The sequence below is a fragment of the Gigantopelta aegis genome, chromosome 9 (genome assembly GCF_016097555.1).
Source record: "Gigantopelta aegis isolate Gae_Host chromosome 9, Gae_host_genome, whole genome shotgun sequence".
Classification (NCBI taxonomy): domain Eukaryota; kingdom Metazoa; phylum Mollusca; class Gastropoda; order Neomphalida; family Peltospiridae; genus Gigantopelta; species Gigantopelta aegis.
In genome coordinates, this window is record NC_054707.1 from 68,972,654 (window position 1) to 68,997,849 (window position 25,196).

Sequence of the window (25,196 nt, forward strand, 5' to 3'; positions counted from 1 at the left end):
ATCCTGCCTGTGGCATGGTTCATATAAAAGATCCCTTGCTAGCCTACTAATGAAAAAAATGTAGCGGGATTCTTCTTTAAGACTAGCTATGTCAGAATTACCAAATGTTAGACATCCAATAGCCGGTGATTAATAAATCAATGAGCTATAGTATAGTGTCGTTAAACCAAACATTGAAACAAACTGAAGCTTTAAATTTTGCACAAATGTTGATTTATATAGTAGACTCACCCAAAATATTCCATAATTCGTGTATTAAAAGTATTAAATATATTTTAAGCCCTTTCCTAAGTTCTTACAAATAGTTGTTTGAGACCCCGGAGAATAGCCCGTCACATTTATGTGTTACGCGCGTATACGAATGTAGCAAGTATGACTTAGTAACAGTTCATAAATTCTCAAAACGGATGATGTCTGAAAATTAAGTGATAAAACATTATACAGCTATAATACTTTTAATATGACTGACGGTCTAGGGATTATCACTTGGTGGGGTTTTAGCCCTGCCATCGATTTGCAAGAAAAAGGTATATATCACTTAAAAATACATTTAACAAATGCCATCGGTAATGCCAGTTATGTCAATATGTGGTGCGGTACTCTGTTTCCGAAATACCAGATTATTCGTATATAAAGTGAATTGTGTAAAATGTGAACTTGTTTCTGACTCGAATGAATTTTGACATACTATATTCTTACGTAATCACAATAAACAAATTTTAAAAATATATGTTCAATTGTTATGTTATGTTTCAGGTATTCTTGAAACAGTTGAGAAGTTGAGTTTGAAAGAAGAATCATACCCAGGTTTGCAATATGAATATTATACTAAAATTATAGTCGTCCATCCTCATACAACATATATTTTGCAAATAATTTCAGTTTGGTTTGATGTAAAAAAAAAAAAAAAGTAAACGTGTTTTGGAAATAAATTTAAAAAAATACCATTTTTGTGTGCAATTTAGAAAACAATCAGCTTAGAAATAAATAACTTGTAGTAAATTCCATAGTATGAAAAAGGCGTTCCCCATGGGAATGACTATAGACTGTTCAGTTATAGGCTTATAAAACACAATATGAAATATTAATATAACAATAAAATATCTATTATAAGTAAAGTTTTATATGTGCATGGTGTATGTAGAAGTGTCATATACATTTGCCCAGCATTTGTGTACTCAAACTGGTATTTGGATAATCAGTGATAATCATTATGTTTTAAAATTGAGGAACAAACTTTCCATTACCATCCTGTCTTAATTAATGTAAAGGAGAATTCAGATATACACATGTATTTTGTTTTTGTAATTTATAGTCTATTATATATTAATATTATACAGTCTATTATATATGAATATTATTATGTTGGGTTTTTTTTTAATTTCAGATGAAGTTAATATGTTACTAGTTGGAGCTGGGGATATTCGCCATGTTTTAAAAACAGTTGCTCAGCGAGGTCGACACAAACGAAGAAAGATAAATGTAATTATATAAACTATATTCCTATTATGGTGCACATACTAATTTTTTTTCAAAATAAAGTTTTATATACGTGTATATATATAATATGTGTGTGTGTGTGTACAAAGTTTGTATAATATCTAGACTTGATTTGTCTTGTATTTTTTATCTGGCCATCATTTATGCACCTCCAGAGATCACAATTTATGTTTGTTACCATTATTTAGGTTACATACAGGTACATCTAGGGTTCGTATGGATCAAGGAAATCATGGTAGGACATGGAATTTTTTAATATAATTAAATTTCAGACCTGAAAATTAGAATTAAAATGTTATGGAATTTTGAGTTATTTCTAGAAAAAATAAATAAACGTTTTTCTTTTCTTTCTTAAATATTAAAATAATCAAATTACATGTCACCGAAGAGGAGATTTGCAATTCCCATCATAACATCCATGAAAATCCACATTGCCTTTAAAGGGTCATGGAAAGTCATAGAATTTAGTTGAATCCTGATAGATGCTCTCAATTAATTAACAAGTAACACATTAATTATATTTGAATTTAGTTTAAAATACATTGATGGTATTGTACAAATCATAGTAATTATTAATATTAGTGTAACTAAGTAAAAATTGGGATTCAACTGACTTTCACCTTTACAAACCAAATGCACATATACAAACATGACGTATATTTAATAAATATATTTTGTAATAAATTTTCTAAAAGGCTCACTTGGAGGTGACATATCTAAAGAGCTACAGTATATTGTAATTTTTTCACATTTTGTTTTGTTGTGGAAAATGTGAATTTTGCAAACATTTTCAGATTAAATTAGCCAAATTACTCCAACAGTTTATGTTTTGTACATGAACAATTTTAATAACATACATGTACCTTAACTTTTTAAACAGTGGAACTTATGTTAGTTTATATTTTTTAGTTTTATGTTGTGGAGACAGCACTAGAACTGTATGCTCGAGATATGCTCTTTATGGCAATAGCACTGGAGCCACAATCACGGATGGGTCTTCAAGGTATAAAGTTTTGAACAGGTTTTACTTGTTAGCTTATCATTACCTGTGTATGTCTACTGCAGTAGCTGGACAGATTGTAAAAAGTTTATTTGACAGATACAGGCTAACTTATATGTGACCATAACTGATGTAATAACTACAGTATTTGTTTTTCACCAGTACACTAACCGTGTTATTAAAATTAAAGTAGATGCTTGGTATGTTTTAATATTGTCTCGGTATGTATTATGACGCGGTATGTATTTTGGTGCGCTATCTTTAAATATCAATTGTATGTCATCAAAGAAAAGCTATGACGTCAAATGCAGACATTTTTGTTGACGGAAGTGTTTTTTATTGATAAGAATAATGCAATGTTTTCAGTTTGCCAGTTTACGGTAAGTATAAACAATTAAAAATGCCATGTAATTAAAAGTATTATTTTCTGTAAGGCACCTTTTTAACATACATAAACATCCCTCTTATCTCCAAATTTTCTCAGTGAATTTTACTCACCTGCTGCACGAAACATTGTTGTCTGCTACTATTGATATAAACACAAGGCAATTAGATCACCTCTACATCAATCTGTTTTATATGCACTGCGTACGATTATATTGGGTCAGGATTAAATGACTTTCAAGTGCATATTACATTTTAAAATAATATCTATTTCACATGAAATGTAAAGTGGACATTGTTTTGAATAATACTAATAATAAACCAACAAAAAAGTCAAGAATGGCTGTCAAATTTACTCCCACCCTATCATTGTTCAAATAGTGACTATGTTTGCACTGGGCTATCTGGTTTCCATGTGACAATCTGGTTAAATTGTATTTTAATTGTGTTATTTTTTATGTGTATTATTAATATGGAATATATGGACCACTACACATCGTTTCCAGTTGTTTGGAGTTGTTTTTCTTGAATATTGCACATTCACAAGTTATCTGGATGTTCTGCATCAAAATACATACCGCATCAAAAAGGTTAGAATATTACTAAAAATCTCACTATATATTGAATTTAATGTTTATATTTTAATGATATATATACATTAGGTTATGTCTCTGTAAATAATGAGATAAACATTGTTATTTTTACACTACGCAAGATCGTTGCTTATCTGCGTCAAAACCCATACCGCAAGGATATATTATCTGTATATATTTTGATTTTGACTATTTGCTTCAGTCAACTAACAACATTTATGATCTATTTACCTAACCTCTTTTACACAATGTTTTACATTAATGATATATTGATAAACGTTGTTGATACAATCATTAACACTATATGTAAGAATAGTAAAATAATATTACTTAGTATATTAAGTTGTTTATTGTCAGTTTGTAAAAGTGGCATAAAACACAATGCAGAAAATTTAGTTTTCAAAATCTTTATTAGCTATATATTTATAGTCAGTTAAAAATTGATTAGCATCTACTGTTTAATGATCTAAAATTATGTAGCGATGTCGGAAACTTACGTAGCGAATCGTGACGCAATACTGAACAAAATGTCCCCTGCAATGATAGGTGTCTCACAGTCAAGATGTTATAATATTTGTAAACATGCATGCAACCATTATAACAATTTTCAGAAATTTATCTTTGTTGTATGCATATATTATATGATTGTACTTTGTAAATTATCTTGACATCAAAATGATGTGTTTTATATAATCCTTTTTAATGGTATTTATTTTATTCTATCGGTGCAAATAAAACTGAAAATATGGATGATTATAAATATCTGTACACTGACTTTGCATATTTCACATTATGAGATTTGTTACACTGACTGTAGCATACAGTTCATTAGCCCTTGAAATTGGAACTATGAATTGTATCATATGGGAAGATGTTATGTCATACCGTAAGATACCGTGACATCAAACAAATTCCTGCCAGGTTAAACATATTTTACGGGAAATAAAATTGCATAAAAATTTCCATTGAAATAAAACTAAATATAAATGTACGACTCTTACTGGTGGTATTGTGGAATAAAACAATTATTGACTATGTGCTGGGCAATAATAGGTTTTATGGACCCATGAAATCTGAACATTTTGACATGTTTGTAAAAACAAAAAACTGCAAGTTACAAAACATTTGATAGTTGAACTGTGATGTGATTTGATTAGCTGAGAGCTTATGATTTGTCGTGAGAAATAGATCATGTTCTACCTGTAATTGTTATGACTTCCAACACGATTGTCAGGTAAGACTAATATCATTATGATTTATGTGTTACAGCACTACAATTTGGTAATATTTGACAAATCACACAGTGAGAACACCCATTTAACAATATCTCAGCATGATGTTATTTTAAACTCAACAAAGGTACATGCACTGTATTTTTTATTATAATGTTTTTCTTTCAGAGAAAATGGAACTTGTCCTTGAATTGTATGGGAATATTCTTGTGAGGAATCAGTCTGTGCATTATGTCCAGAAAATGGCAATTTTATTTATAAAGTAAGAAATTCAAAAACACTTTTAAGCATTTTCTCTTGTCATGAAGACATAACCTGACTACTCTTACCTAACAGTATTTGCATTTTCCCCTTTCCTAACAGTCTGGCCTGAACATCCTCACAGCCAGCTGTTGGCCAGAATCTTCTGTTGTCACAAGTGTATTCTATTCCCGGTCATATGTAGTCATACTCCCAACATTTCTCCTTAGCTTCTAAGGTCTGAGTGTCTTTTCATTTATTCTTCATTAATTCGACCAGTCTCTTCTTTTTTTCTCTTTTTTTTTTCTCCAATTTTTAACATGTTTTATTAAGAAAGAATACAGATGCTCCTATGTATGAATATGCTATTTCAAACTGACTGGCAATTTCAGTGCTAGCTCAGGGTGTGCCGAACATTTTTCCAGATTATCTGTAGAAACCCAGTTATTTTCCAGTGATAAAATTTGCCACCAATGATAATACCATTTTGAGAAAACAGCATTTATATAAGCAACAACAATCAAACTATTCTTACAAAGACTTTAAAAGAGTTATCTTCAAGTAGGCCAACTGTCATATCAGGAATTGTAGCACAAGAGAGTCTAGACTGTGGTGAGCAAAGTTTGTGGGAGGGGTTGAGTCATGCTTCCCTGTAAAATATATTGACAAAAAAGAAAATTAGCTTGAACAGTGAGGGGTTTTCACCCCCCTAAACCCTCCTCTCACACACCTGGATATATAAAATGAAATCTGTAGTAAGGAAAGGAAAGGCTATGTTTGAAAAGCAGCAAGGGACATGGATGGTTACTTAATTCAGATTGATTGTCGGTAAAATTTCCAATCAACTGGAAACGACTCCGCTTTCTAGGGTATTTGCTGTAACAGTTTTAAGGATAATTTTGGCTTTGGTTATTTTATTTAAGTTAAATATTGTTTTTCTACACAGAATGGTGACAGATTCAGACTACTTGAAAGATAAATTACCTCTTGTGGACTTGTCACAGCTGAAGGTGAGAACAACTCTGTTGAATGTTGGGTTTTTTTCATTTCAGAATCACTTATTAAATTAAGGTTTTATTGTTGGGCTATTTAACATGCACATTTTTATTATAATCTTTAAATTAAATAAAACAAATTGTTTCAAACATTATAAATATCTAATGATAGGAAAGAGAGGAGCACATTACTATTGTGCAGTAGCCTTTTTAAGTGGACAGGAAAAGAATATTTGTTTAAAGACACCTCAGCACATTTTTAAAAATAAGGCTATATGGTGTCTAACATTTAGTTACTTGGAGTTCATTGAGACAGAGAGAGAGAAGAAACTTGATTGTACTGTGTGAGTTACAATAATCATAGTGTTGCATGAAATATTTTATCTAATAAAAATAAGATTTTAACGTTTCAAATTCAATAAATAAAATGTTTGAAATAAGGGAAAAAAATAATTGAGGCCAAAACGTTGCCACTATATATAGCCAAAATTCCATGGCCAAAAGATCCCACATTTGTAACGTACAGGAGGGTTTTAGGCGCAAATTTCATTTGTCCATAAACTCTATATATAGAGGCTGTTTCATGTTTTTTTTCGAATGCGAATTTTATGTCAATGAGTGATGTGTGAAAACCATATTTTCACGAATTGAGAAGCAATGAGTGAAAATATGGTTTTCACACATCATGAGTTGACATAAAAATCGTATTTGGAAAAAAAAACATGAAATGGTCTATTTATTATATACATCTTTCCTAATTTTTGACGATATCTTATATCCTATTGAAAACACGTAACGCCATGATATATTTCTTGCTATGGAACTTTTCCAGAAAATTTAATTGACCATAGACTTTTAAAAGAAATTTGAATAAAAATTATCTTTATTAACATTTATTTAATAATACTGCTGTGCAAACATACCTGACAAATCGGAACGCCGTTAAATTCTTACACTTACACTCAATGACACTACATTGTGTCATCATTATTTAGCTTCGTATTCAATTTGTTTTAGATATATCCCTATTATATAGGTACAGTTGTTTAAATTACATTTTTTTTTTTTTCAAATACGATCAGATGCATTAGTAATCATCAAACTTAAATATGAAGAAACAAGACAAAGGGAGATAATTTAACATGCACTTTTACAAAAAAGTAAAAACGATTTCTATATTTTCACTGTAGCTAAAATACAGTGAAAATATGACTTTTCACCAAATATCACTTCTGTAGATCTATATATTTCATTGCTATGTATATAATAAATATGTATACGTAATCTGCTGTGCATAATCTGTAGCACTTTATTTCCAAGTAGATTGAATATATTCCTGTGCTACATACTCATATAAACAGACAGATTACAAACAAATATAGTTTACATCTTACGCTTAGGCTTCATACTACTCAGTTTGTGTGGAGTTTTTGTACAATCATGTTGTGGTCTGTTCCAGTTCAAAGAAAGGGATTTCCTGGAAAATATATTCAAGATGTGGAGATCACCAGAAAAACCTGTGTTTGATGCAGAGAAGTGTTGGTGAGTGCCATCAAGCACATACCTTTATTTTAAATTATTCTTATGTGTTGTTTTTCAGCAGTCATTTGTATGTTTGTTACAAGCAGTTGTGGGATATAAAATTAGTATTTATACCCGTCCATCTGTAATATTGATTTACATTTTCATCATGTCATAAATTTTCAAGGGATTTTAAAGTGTTTGTTGGGTTAATTTGTCATTGTATTCAGTTTAGATCTGTATTGTCAGTGAATTATTTCCCTTTGAAAAGCCATGTCTGAACATTGTTTATTCATATACCTTCCTATATTATTCATGGGGTGGGAGGGTGGGGGTCAGATTCAGCTCAGTTTGTAAAGTGCTTACTTGGGATGCTTTGGTCATGGGATAATTATTCTCTGTAAGACACATTTTTCTTTCTTATATTTGTTATGTGCAGGGATTGCAGGATGCGAGTTGGTTATGTTTAGTTTTATAGTTTTAATTTGCTCATGGTCAATCCATTTTTGTTTTTCAGGGATCTAAGACTGCGTCAGTATTTGGGGACGAGATACGACTATCGCATGAATGCCTTTGATTGGGACTATCACATGAAACTCTGTGAGCGAGGTGTAAGTTTGCCTTTTCAGGGGAAGTATTTAGCTTCTTCGGTAAAATGCTCACAGGTTGGACAATTTTTTCAATTTAGTGGTAGCCCACTGGGCTACCAGGTACCTAACTTGTGGTAGCCCAGCATCATATTCTGGTAGCCCCAAATATTCTTATACAGTATTTTCTATGCTTTATATTTCAGATTCTAAGGTGCTTGGGTAATAAAATTATACCTTCTCAGCGAACCCATTGTGCTTTTTTATATTCCATCCAGTGAACACCAATTTGTATATCAAAGGCTGTCTATTGGAAAGTGAATTTAAAAGATCTCTTGTTGCTGATGGAAAATTGAGTCTAATTCATATGCTAATGGCATCAGTGAATGATATGTTATAGGTAGTACTAAACCAGATAATTTCCGGCTGGGTCAAAGTTGGAGGTGCACCCAACTTTTGATAGAGAAGTCCTGTGATTGGTGATAAATGTGAGTGTGCTGGTTGTAAAAAAAAAAAAGTTTCATCTGGGTAAAAAATGTATGCAGTTTTATTTCATCTAGTACCACTGTGTCAAATAGCCTTGTGCTTGAAACATGTATGGGGTACCTGTGAAAAAAAGTACTCAAATAATGTGCGGAACTAGGGTAGTCAATGACGCCACCCGTTAACTCAGAAATGAGCAGCTTGACCCCAGATTTTTTCCGATTTACTTTAAGTGTGAGGGGTGGTAGTATTTATATCTGTGGTGTTTATGTCGATTGATACGCTGCAGGTAGGTGTTTTAGCCACATACATCGTATGTTACTATTGTCGTCTATGGGATTTGATTTGGTAGTATACACCGTATAGTCTGAAGTGTGGTGTTAGCTGTATAAAATTAGATGTACATCTTAACACACTGGTGATTTTCACTAATAGTTATGGGTGTTGTTTGTAGGGAGACATCATTCGGAAGTTTGAGTATCAGAGATGGAGAAACACTGGGGTTGCGTTTGAGATCCGAGAAGGAACCTATGACGTTCCCAACAAAACTCTGGCTTCCCTAAGGATTTTTAATCAGGTATTGCAGGCTGTAGAATTTCACATTTTATGGGAAACACTTTTTGGAGGGTTTCATGCCTTGTGATCATGGGAAACCATTGGAAACTGTTTTATTTTAAAAAATAATTATATATATATTATTTTTGTTGAATAATCATACTCAATATAATAATCATGGGATTGTACGTACCATTTACAACTTTACATCATCAGGCTGCTTTAGAATTGAATAATAAGTATATCAGACTACACTACAAACTGCAGGTTCAAATATTTACATTACTTACCTTATTTAAAGTCATTTCAACTGATAACAGTCACGTTTAATGTGCAATTCATTATGCTTGATGTATTTGATTTACTACCTTGCATTGTAATCATTCAGATGAAAGAATTTTGATTAAAAATAAAAATAACATTTCACATTTCTTGTGAGATCTGGTGCAGTACATTTTCTGCCAAGGTATTAAAGAAGTGTCATAATTATATTATTTCCTAGTATGTACTTGTATTTCCTAGTCAGTTAAGTAACTAAATGATAAAATTCATGTGAACTTACATTTGTATTTGTTATTGTTGCACATATATTTTCTTGATGATTGTAAAATGGAAGGCTTCCCCTTTTTTTCACAGAATGGCACTGAATTTATAATTTGTGTGAAAATTAATTTTTTAAGTAACAGCAAATATAATATTCCGTTTATTTTGTTATGTTATTGTTTGCAGTCTGGAGAACACCATGCGCGTCGTGGGTTCTGGGGAGATGTCGTGATTGGTCCGTTCATCACAATGGGTCTCGAGACCACGAAAAAGTCGTTTTATAAGAAACAAAATGATATCTATGTCAAGGTAGGTTTAATGTACTTTTCTACCGGCCTCGGTGGTGTAGTGGTTAGGCCATCGGTCTACAGGCTGGTAGGTACTGGGTTTGGATCCCAGTCGAGGCATAGGATTTTTAATCCAGACACCGACTCCAAACCCTGAGTGAGTGCTCCGCAAGGCTCAACGGGTAGGTGTAAACCACTTGCACCAACCAGTGATCCATAACTGGTTAAACAAAGGCCATCGTTTGTGCTATACTACCTGTGGGAAGCGCAAATAAAAGATCCCTTGCTGCTAATCGGAAAGAGTAGCCCATGTATTGGTGACAGCGGGTTTCCTCTCAAAATTTGTGTGGTCCTTAACATATGTCTGACACCATATAACCGTAAATAAAATGTGTTGAGTGCGTTGTTAAATAATATATATTTTTTTTTAATGTACTTTTCTTCCTCTTTGGGATGGGGTTGGAGGTATGCATCTGTTATACTTAGGATTAATAAATCAATATGCTCTAGTGGTGTTGTTAAGCAAAAAAAAAAATCTGTTATACTTAAAAATGTAAATTAACATTTTAAAGCATAATTATATGATGAAAACATTAAAAGTATATGGAAGGTATAAACAGAGATATTTTCCATTTTATTCAGTTGGATATTGGGCATATTTTGTGGAACCGTTATAGACTGGTAGTTGTGATGATTAGTGTTAAATGTAGCACGTCAAACATACTGAACTTCAAGACATATTCATTGGATTTTTATATACGGGTTAATATCAAAATTGGTAACATTTTGGGTGGCGGCTCAAAATTATATTATTTCCCAATTTTTCACAAAATATTACTTTGACATCAATACACAAAGCCACACATATTTGTAATATATTTTGGACATTAATTTTTAAAAATCAGTATTTTATTTAAGAAATTATGCCGAAATCTCATGTCCCTTGCAAAGGGTGAAGTAACAGTATGGACTATAACAGTTAAGACAATTTTACAATATTTTAACAATTATGTACACAAGGTCAAGGTCAAATGTAGAATGCCTGGTTGGTACATGGTGTGCACTTAGACAACATAATTTCCTTAAATATTTTAAAATGTAATTTCTAATTTTGGCATATGCAAAGACAGTAACTGTATGGATGCTAAAAATATGTATGCAAAGAAATATACTTACTTGTTCAAAAATTTGTGTCATCTGGTACAAGTTACTGAATTAAGGCCACATTCAAATGATAAGACAGAAAGTGGAAGATCCTTTGTAGAAAGTACAACAAGACCAAGTTCATGGAGCTCCAATGATGAACATCTTATGATGGAGGTAACAGTATGGACATATATATAAGGGACACACATATTTAGTAAAAAAAATTGTAAAATATAATTATCAAAAATAAAGTATAATAGCACAGTATTGTTACATAATATCGCATGATTACACTTATGCAGAAAAAGTTAAAGAATATTATATTTTTTGACACAATATTAAATTTTATATATCTTCACCCCTTGCAAGGGACATGAGATTTCAGCATAATTTCGGAAATAAAATACTGATTTTTTAAAAACCAATGTCCGAAATATATTACAAATATGTGTGGTTTTGTGTATAGATGTCAAAGTAATATTCTGTGAAAAAAATTGGGAAATATATACATTTTATAATATAATTTAGAGCCGGGGCACAAAATGTTACCAATTTTGATTTTGACACATACATGTACCTCTGTGTACATGAACTGGCAGGATGAATAAAATATTCAAACATCATTTATGTAAATCACAAAATGGTGCATGTTATGTATAATTATTCAGGCAACAGAAGTTATATACATTTACTTAAGTGTTGTATGTAGGTGCATGGGTATATTATCAGTGGCGTTCCAGAAAATCCATTTAGGGGGGCCCCAGTGACAGGAGGTGGAATACCAAGGGAAATTTGGGGGAGGTTTGCACAGGGATCGTAAAAAATTGAAAATTAATATATAATAAAATTATAACTGTCGCAAAATTTATAGGGGGTCTAGATCCGCCTCTGTATTATGATGAAAAGTATGCAGACCTATTGTAAATCACAAAATGGTAGATGCTGTGTATAATTATTATTTGATGTTAGCATGTTCAGGAAGCAGAAGGTACATAAATTACATATAGTGGTGAAGAGTAAATAAACCCATAAACTGTATATGTGATGTATAATTATTATTTGATATTTAAATTTTCAGACAGCAGAAGATATATCTGGCTTCAACGTGATCTCCATGTTCCACGAGATTGCCACCGGTCATGAATATGAGCTACCCAAGGTGGTAGAGGATTCTGAACCTGGTGCCAAACTTACAGGTACTACCATGGAGAGAGTGTGAAAATGTAGATCACTGCAAAAATCGGTCAAAAGATACTATCCTTTCAAATATATGTATAGTGAATGTTTTATTGCTTATGCATTCAGCTTTACAATCAGAAAATGTCGTCAGTGAACCAGGTTTCCTAAGTGACTGACCTCGGTGGTGTAGTGGTTACGCCATCAGTGTTGAGGCTGGTAGGTACTGGGTTCATATCCAACAGGAGGCATTGAGGGGTATTTTTATACCAGTACCGGCTCCAACCCAGAGTGAGTGCACACTTGGCTCAATGGGTAGGTGTAAAGCCACATACACTGAGTTTTCAGGTTCACCCACTTCTCTAGTGCGATTATGGGTGTATCTCCTGAGTGTATGACCCCACATGGGGAGATGATTACCCAGCATACGCTGTAGGTTCCATGTACCCTGGGCTTGGGTGATACCGAGATAGCTCAGCGAACAGCAAGTGTGGAGCATGGCTCATGTCAAGTAGTCCTATACTGAAATGGAAATACTGCAGCTTCACCATTAATTTTCATCATCATCCATGTCTGTAATGTAACAACAAAATATATCTTTGTCTCTGTGTTAAATATATGTTGCATTTTCATTTATTGTCATCCATAATAAAATATATATAACTGTCTGTAAAATAATCTTTGTTTACTAACAGCACTTGATGATCTACAGAGGTTTACCAACGTATTAAATGTTTGATAGAGCACTGTTATGTACTGGTACATGTTTTGCACTACAATGCAACCTACAACCTTTTTTCATTAATGAAGTGAAAGTGTGGGTCCGGGTTCCAGCACTATACAATCTGCATGTAGTTACTTAATGCTTGAAATCTAATCTCTTCTATATTTGAGCTGAGCATTCATTATAATTATTTTCATGCTGCTATACAGTTAAGGTTCAAGCATGCTGTCCTGGGCACACACCTCAGCTATTTGGTCTTTCTGTCCAGGACAGAGGGTTAGTTATTAGTTATTAGTGGTTAGTGAGAGAAAAGAGGATGTAGTGGTCTTACATCTACCCATTGAATCGTTAAAACTCGCTCTGGATGGGAGCCTGTATTGGGCTGCAAACCCAGTACCTACCAGCCTTATGTCTGATGGCTTAATCACAACACCACCGAGGACGGTATTTATTGAGCATTAAACAAATTTGCTTCTAAATGGTAACATCTAATAATTAAAATGTGAAATCAAAATGTGTGTTAGTATTAGTATTTTGTTTTTAATGTCTTTAATTTTTCTTCGTAGCCCAGTGGTAAAGCACATGCTTGATGTGCGGTCAGTTTGGGATCAATCCCTGTCAGTGGACCCATTAGGCTATTTCTCGCTCCAGCCAGTGCACCACGACTGGTATATCAAAGGCTGTGATATGTGCTATCCTGTCTCTGGGATAGTGCATATAAAAGATCCCTTGCTGCTAATCAAAACGAGTAGCCCATGATGTGGCAACAGTGGGTTTTCTACCTCGATATCCGTGTGGTCCTTAACCATATGGCCGACGCCATATAACCGTAATTAAAATGCTTTGAATTGATCTACGTTTAAGGTACTTAAGTACTTAACCACCTATATTTTGCTTTTGCACATAATGAATGCATTAAATAAAAAGCAGTGTATTATTTTAGAAATTACAGAAGAAAATGAGCAAGAAGATGAAGGGAATAAACAAGAAAATGACAAAGAAGGTGATAGTAATAAAGAAAAGAAGGAGAAAGAACCTGAAAAGAAGAATGAAGAAAATGGTGTCAAAGAACAAGTGTCATCTGAAGACAACATACCAACAGCGCCTTTAGATTTAGAATATGGTAAACTGCTTAAATAGAACCGTATACAGAATACTTATATCAAATTGATGTTTTCACTAGTTATAAGGAATTCAAAATGATTGGCACATATATCCTATATGCTTATGCTGAGAATTGCATGTCACAACTCATTGCTAAGAAATGTACAAGTAAATGTGTTTTAAGTTGTTGTTTTCACATGATATTTATAATATTTTAGAACCTGTAAATATTGTATTTTAAGTTGTTGTTTTCACATGATTTTCAGACCTGTAAACCTTTAGTCAAGAGAAAGCAGGAGGTGTGTGTTAAAAAAGCAGGAGATATTTTAAATTCACACAATTTAACCCAAAATCGCAATTTTTATTTATTTTTTATTACAATAAGTTATATCAACACTACATAATATCACATATATGTGTTAACCTTAGAACTTGGCATTAAAAAAAAAAAAAAAAATAATAATTAAACAAATTAATTAATTAAAAACAAAACCCACATTATTAAAAAAATTTAATGTTTAAATATTATAATTTAATACATATTTAAAAAAAATAACTCTTTTATCCAAAAATCTTAAGAACACGAACAAGAAATTATAATATTAATTACTGTAGTACATGTACGGTATTACACTTACAGCCTTACAGGTTACGTTACATCATCATTTGTGGTTAGAGTACCAAAGACAAATTTATATAAATCTTATAAATTAATATTCAGTTTTTATTATAATGAGGAACAGTGGTGTGGTACTTATTTCAAATTATTATTATGATGCAATAAACATTGTATTTCCATTAATCATAAGTAAAACCTCATTACGGACGTCGTGTGAAATATGCCGGAATTATACCCATTTCTGTGAGTAACTTTATGTCAAACACTACATTTATTAATTGTACAAAAATAATCTTTTGAAGTGTACCCTTGTTACCAACATTTTACTGCACAAACATACACAATTAACTCACACAAGTATGTTTATATAGCTAATTGGTATTTTCGTTTTCTTGCGGTGACGTGTGATTTTAACATGCATAGTGTGTATCTCCGTCAACTCTAGGACAGAGTCTGGCACTTCAGATTCGTCATAGTTGCATTATGTTATTTAGTGGAAAGACATTTTACAATTCAGAGGCGTTATTAGAACTAAATTGGATATATGGCAACACTGAATGTCAATACACAGCCTGTTGAATTAGTGGCAACACGCTTGGTAGCCATTACGATGACAACAAAAATTATAATAACAGGTCATTTTATAAGCTCCATGTGCTTTTTTAAACAATATAAATATCGCACAATTTTCACTTCGGCAAAGGTTAAACACTCGGGACATTTCGGCCTGTTACATTCTTGGAAACTGAAAGTAGGACTAGTCGACATTTTCCGAATGAGAAAAAAAGGCAGAGTTACTTCCCTTATGTTATTTTGGCAAAAGGGGATAAAACAAATTTTTATGCTTACAAAAATGTCATTTAACAGGATAAATTGTCTCCCGAGCAGGTTGTTGGGATTTGATCAAATACCGGGTTGACAGGTCTGGATTTTTATAATATTTTAGAACCTGTAAATGTATTTTAAGATGTCGTTTTACACAATTGCTATAAATATTTTAGAACCTCTTCCTGTGGATGATGTGAAAATTATATTCCTTCCGGTGGCGTGTCTTCAGGATATTGTGAAAAAGAAGAAATATGAAAAACTGTTCCATCTGGTATACTTCTCAAACAGGTATTTGTGTACTGTTCCATCTAGTGTACTTCTCAAACAGGTATTTGTGTACTGTTCCATCTAGTGTACTTCTCAAACAGATATTTGTGTACTGTTTCATCTAGTATACTTCTCAAACAGATATTTGTGTACTGTTCCATCTGGTATACTTCTCAAACAGGTATTTTTCAGTATACTTCTCAAACAGGTATTTTTGTGTGCATAATACCAGACAGTATTTCACGGCATAATAATAGCTGTTATATATGTAATGGAAAATAAATTAATTTACCAGCTACATGTATGGCTGAGTTTAGCTCCTAAGTGAATTCATTTTCTATTGTCACTCAGGACATGTTATTATTATTATTTGTATTATTAATTAATTAATTAATCTTCTTTTTTAAAATTTATTATTATTCTTACCCTTACTACTATTATTATTATTATTAATTATATATTTTTTATTAGTGTTATTATTTCTATTATTGATTTATTATTTTATTATCGTTATCATTTGTTAGTTGCACAGGTTTTTTTTTATACACAACAATTGTATATCATTAAATATATATACTGAGAACCAGAATTGAGGGAACACTTCTTATTGTAGAGCACATTTCAGTCACTATTAGCTAGGTAATATCTGTATAAAGTTAAAGATGTAATAATATGGGATTAAATGTCACTTTAGTTCTATCACAGTTAACTTTCTCACTATGGATCAGATTTTTTGTTTGCATTCACTCTTTTAACTGTTAGTGTTATTTTTTTTCATCAGCATAGTTTTACTATTATCATAATTTTTATAATTATTCTACATTGTACATTAAGTGAGATGTTTTTATTGTGTAAACATTTTTCGATAGTTTAATATATTACTGGTAAAAGTGTCAAATATTTCAGATTTTCGTTTTCACTTACAGCATGGTACATCACTTGAAGCCAGAGATAACAGCAATGTTTGCAAATCAGAGCACAGTAATCCTTGAGACTGTCAGGTAGGCAGCAACAAAAACAGGTCTCTGCTATTGTATCATAGAGTATTTTAATATATCTGCTGTTAAATTAAAAAGTATACTGATAGAAAGAAGTAAGGGAGAACAAGTCATTATCGACCAGATTTAATTAACTACTAACACTAATGTTTGTATAAAATACATGGATGTAATGTTGGATTAAAGGTTAGTGATATGGTTAACTTCTCAACAATATTTGTTATTATTTATAATATATGGTCCTTTATTTCTTTCCATCGGTACCATCGACGTCTCAAACTGCGTTCACCTTACAACAAAAACACGAATACGATATTTATGGAAATACTATTCTACATTTTTCAGCTACAATATGTGAAACAAAATAGACTGCAATGAATTATCGTAAAAAATCAACAATGTGGATGTAAAACAAATCCATTCTAGTAAATAAAAGTGAAACACCCTCCGGTAATCAGGAAAGAGTGCGACGTTTCTAACTGCTTTCAGGCGCATGTATGCGTTTGCAAAAAGTATCATACTGCACATCTGTGATTCATCCTTTTCCATTTTTAAGGCTACTACATGAAGAAATATATATTTCTTAACTATGCACAGTTGACGAACACTTTATTTAATATTTTTTTAAAAGGAAAAATTCAATTTGTCAAGCCTTCTGGTCCAGTCCGCGTTTTACCATCACCCAACGCTAACACTTGATGTCAATACTGATAGGCATTACGTTTATACCAGTGAATAGTTTGTACAATATATGTTTTTAATGAATTGATTCTTAATTAACACAATTTATACACTCAAAATTATTTACAATTGTTATGAATGGATTATGAATACTATTCACTACAGTAGAGGCACAAAAATGTAGCATACCTTTTGCAGATCGAATATATAATTGAAAACAAATTCTAACACCAGGGGGCTTAAAAATCATACAAATTAAATGATTTGGCTTTGTTGATCTGGCACGTGTGGGTCACGAGTCATGTGGACCCGATATCGGTAATTTTAAGGAATAAACAAAAACGACGTAAAATTAATGGTTTTGGGGGTTTGTAAAGTTTTGTATTTAGATACTTACTTGTTTGAACTTTATTGGTAATGAAAATGTTCTAGAATTGTGAAGAAAAACCTCACAAATGAATGACAAGCAGACAACAACAAATCGAATGTTAATTTCATGAACAGTACACGAGAAAACAAAGTGAATGGAGTTGGAAGCATAACACAGTTAGGGACGTTGACGATATATTTATTATACTATACAAATTGTACTACCTATTCTTAAATATAGATTCAAGAGGTACTAGTTTATGCACCTCGCCATATATACACTGTTGATATTAACATACAGGTGATCGCTAACTCACTTTTTCAGTGTTTTTTAAAACAAATTATCTTCATGTCATTACTTTGGTCTCACTTAAAATTACCTCCCTTTGTTTTTTCCAATTACATCCCTAACAAATGTCTTCATTTTATTATTTTAGTCTCCCTTAAAAATATTTGTTAACGGCAGTGTCACCTATAAAATTACCTCCCTTTGTCTTATCCAATTACATCCCTTTGTTTTGAACCGTATACCTTTTGTAATCTTAGGCTTTTGATACACTCATGTAGATTTTTGATGTATAGAAAGAAAGAAAGAAATGTTTTATTTAACGACGCACTCAACACATTTTATTTACGGTTATATGGCGTCAGACATATGGTTAAGGACCACACAGATTTGGAGAGGAAACCCGCTGTCGCCACATAGGCTACTCTTTTACGACAGGCAGCAAGGGATCTTCTATTTGCGCTTCCCACAGGCAGGATAGCACAAACCATGGCCTTTGTTGAATCAGTTATGGATCACTGGTCGGTGCAAGTGGTTTACACCTACCCATTGAGCCTTGCAGAGCACTCACTCAGGGTTTGGAGTCGGTATCTGAATTAATAATCCCATGCCTCGACTGAGATCCGAACCCAGTACCTACCAGCCTGTAGACCAATGGCCTGCCACGACGCCACCGAGGCCGGTTTGATGTATAGATAAGAAAAAATGGAATGTCTTAATGCTTTTACAGTTTATTGACTAGTATATTAGAAATGTACTTGTTTTATTTTTATTTTGAAGGTTTATGCTTGACCTGAAACCGGAACAATTAGAAGAATTTGTGAAAAAGACAAAAGACTTAGCTGAAGCAGCTGGATGCAAGGTTTGCAGCTTTCAATTACACTCCCCGCCCAGGACCCCCATATTATTGAATTTAAAATGTGGATCTCACAAATTATAGAATTCTATATAATAAAAAAAAAATCATGTATTATAATTGAAAGTGTGTCATGTGACAATGTTGGTGAAGTTTTCCATCATTAAAGAAAAACAATTTGTTTTTATTTATTTATTATTTTTGATTTTATGTACATCACTTAAGTATTAAATAGAGTATCACCAATTGGATTGAAGCAATGTGTACATTTGTGCATGCATGCTAACAGTTATAGTGCCATTAACAAATTTGAAATCTTGGTCATGTTTTCTTTTTCAATTCCACCTACAAATATTTTATTATGTTTCATTAACAGGTGCTGGAAGAATGCAATGGGAAAACAGACAACTTTTCAACATTTGTATATCAGATGAATGCAGCATCTTGACAACTGCTCTCCTGTGATATAATTACAATAGAATAAAACCTGGATGATCAACATAAAACCACACATTCTTTCAATGTTTTTTCAGGGTTAATGGTGTCTCAGAATTAATTTTACAGTTAAACCAGTATTAAGCAAGAAGCACTGGGAGTTTCTGTTGATTGTGTCTGAAGATAGCTACTTAATACAAATCCAATTGTACACTATATGACAATACATGTGGTTCCTTAATAATGGTGGAACCTTTAGCAGATCAAATATTGGTAAATATCAGTGCCATTTTTTGTCTAAAATATTTGGGGGCTAGTGGGGCAGAATTAACAAATAAATAATAATCAAGACTGTAATATACGGTCTTTTCCAACTAGGCAAAGAAGGGCGGTATTAAATTTAAAGTGGATTTTAAGAAAAATATTCTTGGTGTTGCAACTGGCTTCCATGCCCCCACTACGTAAAATCCTGAATGTGTGTCAAACAGAACAGGCAATGGGAAGGGGATATTTTATTTTATTTTTTATTTTTGTGTGGGGTTTTTTCCAATCCAATTCTGTGTTATCATTGTGTCTTGTTTGGTTAACATGATGACCCAAAACATTCCATCCTGTAAGTTAATAACTAACTGACGGACCTTTTGTCAGTTGGCTTCTGTAATGTTATTGTGACTTGCTGTTTGGTTAGTATTATTTTATGAAACATTCTGTCCAATCAGCCATTGTGCAAGCTGTTTCCTATTTGATATAATATATTGTGAATTTATTTCATATTTTTAGAACATTCCATACTTACAGTCATCATGTTAATATATTCTTTTCATTCATCATAAAAAAATGTGTTGGAAGAAGATGTAATAACTGCAGAAAACAATAATGGCAGACTATATTAGTCAATTGTAGTGTTGTTATTGTAACTTGTTTGGTTAACATAATAATATTGTTAAGACATTCCGTCCATTCACAAACTAATAAAGAAGATAACTAGACATTTACTAGTTATTGTTGCGTTAGTAGAACGGTTACAATTCCCAACCTAGGGAACTTGTAGTGTTTAAAGTGGATATGCACTTTGAAATCATGCATTTAAGTTCTCTATGAAGACATTACAAGTATATGTGTAGAATGTCATTTACAAGTTGTGTGTAAATAAGGAAGGAAGGAAATGTTTTATTTAACAATGCACTCAACACATTTTATTTATGGTTTAATGGCGTCGGACATATGGTTAAAGACCACACAGATATTGAGAGAGGAAACCCACTGTCGCAACTTCATGGGCTACTCTTTTTGATTAGCAGCAAGGGATCTTTTATATGCACCATCCCACAGACAGGATAGCACATACCACGGCCTTTGATACACCAGTCATGGTGTACTGGCTGGAGCGAGAAATAACCCAATGGGCCACCGACAGGGATCGATCCCAGACCGACCACACATCAAGCGAACGCTTTACCACTGGGCTACATCCCACCCCTTGTGTGTAAATATGTACTTCAGTTAATGTGAAAATACATGAATTTGTGTATGTTTGTATGATACGTCAGTCCTAGTATATTTCAACAATCTTACTCATACTAACTGAGCAAGAAATCGGCTGTCATTTTGTACTATACTGAACAAAACCAAAAAAGTTAATGTTTAGTTTTCTTTAATTTATTTAAAAGTATTTAGTTTGAATCCAATTAGATTTTGTGTCTATTATTAAGTTATCAATGTCTTGTGACCATTTTAGGCCCATTTTCACAATCTTTTTACCAAAGTAAGTTTATCTTGAAATTATTATTATTTTTAAATATACTGATGGAAAGAAATAAAGGATAAAACAGATAGCAACAAAAAATAATGACTGCATCAAAAGTCATTTCATATTGTCAGAAGTTGGCTGGGAACATATAGGCAGCACATTCAACACTACAGACATTCAATCCCACATTACAACTTGGTATGAAATGCAGACATTACTACACTAGTTGTAAATTAAATTTGGTCTACAATTTGATGTGTTCCCTTATTTCTTTACATCAGTATATTTACATTGCTGTTGTGGTTTAGTATAGATTAATGCTTTTCAAACAATCCAACACCTTCGTTCTGTTCACAGGGTCGGGACATAGCTCAGTAGTAAAGCGATCACCTGATGCATGCCCTGTCTGGAATCTATCCGCATTGGTAAGCCCACTGGGCTAAAAAAAAAAAAAATTCCAGTCAGTGCACCACGACTGGCATGTCATATGGTGCATATAAAAGATCTCTTGCTACTAATGGAAGAAATGTAGTGAGTTTCCTCACTAAGACTATTTGTCAGAATTACCAAATTTCTACTTTACGAGACTTACATGTATCAAAACAATTAAGTTACAGTTCGTGTATGTTTAAGTTTAAAGCACAACCACCCTAATATTGTGACTTGTGTGGTCAACTATGAATTAGTACATCCATGTAGTAACTTATGTCGTTTTCATATTTTTCAAAAGCAGCATTTGCGTTAGTAACATATTTTCTGTATAAATATAAGTCTGCTATCAAATCCTTTGTTTTCTTAGTTCAAAAGATTTAATGTTCAAGCAAACTAGCTAATCCATAGTCTTGCTGTTATGATCATTTTGCATCTCTATGTTGATCAATCGTCTGCTAGTTTAAGTTCTGATCATTTGTAATACAAAATTTTACTTCAACAAAAACTACTGTGTTATGTTGACAAAAAAGGAAGGAAGGAAATGTTTTATTAAATGATGCACTCAACACATTTTATTTACGGTTATATGGCGTCAGACATATGGTTAAGGACCACACAGGTATTGAGAGAGGAAACCCGCTGTCGCCACTTCATGGGCTACTCTTGGATTAACAGCAAGGGATCATTTAAATGCACCATTCCACAGACAGGATAGTACATACCACGACCTTTGTTACACCAGTTGTGGAGCACTGGCTCGAACGAGAAATGTCGACAAAAGGTCAGATAAAGGGTTATGTATTGCAGTCAAGTCTGTCACAAATGCCACTAAATAACATTGCGTCTTCCGTTTGTGACATAATATTATGATCATATCGAGTACTGGCTGGAACGGGAAATAATCCAGTGATGCCCAAAGAGGAACTGATGTCGCAAGCTGTCGGATCTGTCTGATGCTGTACCACCGATATAATATTGTACAGACACTCACTGCAAATACCTTCCATCGCAAAGCAGACTCGATATGCTGGAAACATGGTCGTCCGCTTGAACATTTGTGGAACAAACCTTAAGTTAAAGATAAAGTTTGTTTTGTTTAACGACACAACTAAAGCACATTAAGAATTGGATATTGTTCACCACTGAAGCACATTGATTTATTCATCATCAGCTATTCGATGTCAAACATTTGGTAATTCTAACATATGGTCTTAGAGAGGAAGCCTGCTACATTTGTTTTTCTATTCGTAGCAAGGGATCTTTTATATACACCATACTACAGAGTAGCACATACCACCATCTTTGTTACACCAGTCGTGGGGCACTCGCTAGAACGAGAAATACACCAATGGACCCACCGACGGGGATCGATCCCAAACTGACCGCGCATCAAGCGATCGCTTTACCACCATAAGGTGCATGGAGACGAAACAAACGCAAAATTCGCAATCAACTTTTGTTTGTATGTATACGAGACGCCATCTAGGCCACATCCTGTGTAGATAGATAACTAGTTTGACGTGCTCATATACCACTAGGGTTTCGAACACGCCCATCCAGAGTCCGACCTTTTATAAGATCGGTGGCCTGATTCGGGATGGGGGGGGGGGGGGGGGGGTGTAGAATTGAAAATGGGCAGAAATTTGAAAATAGCAATTAGTAAAAAAGTTAATAGAATTGAAAAAAAAAATTAAATAAAAAGTTACAGGCCAAAAATAAAAAAGAATTGACTGCTCGGCCGAATAGTTATATAATTTGGAGCAATTTAGAAGGACAGTCCAAAAATAAATATGAACGAAGGTCTAAAAGTTTAAAAGTCCGATCTATATGTCCACGTGAGTGGCCTCGTTAAGGCCGTTAGAGTTCACAGCTTGTAGGGACGAGATGGGTTGCATCCCGTCAAGAAAACTACTAGATTGACAGTCATTAGACGTTGAAGGTGTAGTGCTGTGCTGAAATACAGATCTTGAAAAGCCGGATCCGTCTGAACGAGAGAGAGTATCAGACTAGGGTATAGTTCAGTCGTCATGGGTTGGTATAGTGGTGCGGACAGGCCCGACTCGCATCCTGTGTAAAAATAACCAAGAGTATGGGCGTGGGAGGGGCGGTAAAAGGGTTAAGGGCAGGGTAATATATGTTTTTTTCCAATTAGACAAAAATGGCCCTGGCGACCTGCCAATGGTGTATAGTGGTTGTTGTTGGGATTAAGGCTGGTAGGTACTGGGTTGGCATACTGGCGCTGATTCCCATCTAAAGTGAATTGTTTTCGGGCATCTGTCTCGCTAACCACTGGCCCATTGCCAATCTAAATAACTGATTCGTATGCCCAGAAAAACCGTGCTTGAACCTTAACTGAGTCTACAAGCACGGAAATCAAACTAAAAGGAAGGTCCATGTCCACGGCTGCACATGAACAGCTTGCGTACTCAGATGACTTGCTTTTAAGTTTATGTTTATTGTGCAAGCCTCCAGGACATACTCGCTCTGAGAAATAAATCGCGCGTTGCTAGCTCGCCTTTATTCTTTCATTTTCCTATCAGGATAACATAATTGCAGTGGAAGTACGTTTTGTTTTTATCTTCACGTTGCCAACGTAAATCTGGCGCGACTCAAAAGGTCATTAAAACGTGTTACGCCCCCTGCTTCAGATTCGTCTTTGATGTTTTATAACAACGTAGGCTCAATAAAGACGACGGTTAATTAATTTGATATACGTGAAATCGCGGTTTATTTTCTAAGGGATATGCCCACGGAAGTAATTATCTGATCTAATGAAACAAACGTTCAATGAGCCCTGAACTTGTTGTTACAGAATCGATAAATGTTTCGCAACTACATGTACCCATGAAATAATTCAACAACCACGGTATATAAAAAATTTGCTTCTGGAGCACAACCTCGAGCTCCAAACCCTCTTCAAAATTTGTTAAAGTAATCATGCATACTGACCCCAACGCCGGCGTCGGTGGTGTAGAGGTTAACTCATCAGACTTGAAGGTACTGGGTTCGGATCTTGGTACCAGCTCCCACCCAAAGCGAGTTTTAACGTCTCGCTGGGTAGGTGCAAAACCACTTTCTTACACACCTGTTGTTTAGAACATCGTCCGTTAACACATATACGTGCGTTAACACTTTAAAGACTGAATGCTCCTTGGTGATGACTAGGGCCCCGTTCCACGAAGCGATCTTAGCCCTAAGATCAACTTAAGTGCATAGGGTAGTTATGCGCCTAAGGTAATCTTAGGGCTAAGATCGCTTCGTGGAACTAGGCCCAGGTCACCAATGCCATACCATCCCAGTGAAAAAGAGAGAGAGAAAAACAACAAAAACGGTTGAATCGATCACTCCGTGATGTACAAGTTAACCTGAAATTGACTTTGTGACGCACAAGTTTTATTTAAAATATATATATATATATATATATATATATATTTATTTATTGTCCCAGATCATATAGCAGTGTCACACCGTAGGAACGGTGTACGGCAGGAGTTAATTGCACACCATGAAATGCTTGATTTTTATCACTAAAGTAAGAATTTAAAAAAAAATCTCCATACATAATTATCAAATCTGTGTGAAATTTGAGGCTGTAAAAATATACT

General features: G+C 33.5%; 1 protein-coding gene across 1 annotated transcript; it reads left to right on the plus strand.

Moving 5' to 3' along the window:
• Positions 1-393: 393 nt before the first annotated feature.
• Positions 394-20,400, plus strand: LOC121381015 (dynein assembly factor 3, axonemal-like). The gene is made up of 16 exons (XM_041510091.1): positions 394-527; positions 757-807; positions 1,388-1,482; positions 2,410-2,503; positions 4,878-4,971; positions 5,896-5,959; positions 7,404-7,486; positions 7,983-8,076; positions 8,990-9,112; positions 9,820-9,942; positions 12,145-12,262; positions 13,910-14,089; positions 15,691-15,805; positions 16,711-16,785; positions 18,899-18,980; positions 19,351-20,400. The coding sequence occupies exons 1-16, from the start codon at positions 461-463 to the stop codon at positions 19,420-19,422; spliced, it is 1,530 nt and encodes a 509-aa protein (XP_041366025.1). The 5' UTR covers positions 394-460; the 3' UTR covers positions 19,423-20,400.
• The last annotated feature ends 4,796 nt before the right edge of the window (positions 20,401-25,196 follow it).

Coding starts and splice junctions, on each gene's coding strand:
- LOC121381015 (XM_041510091.1), top strand. CDS start 461: ATGACTGACGGTCTAGGGATTATCACTTGGTGGGGTTTTAGCCCTGCC. Junction 9,113..9,819: donor CCCTAAGGATTTTTAATCAG/GTATTGCAGGCT, acceptor TATTGTTTGCAG/TCTGGAGAACACCATGCGCG. Junction 16,786..18,898: donor GTAATCCTTGAGACTGTCAG/GTAGGCAGCAAC, acceptor TTTATTTTGAAG/GTTTATGCTTGACCTGAAAC.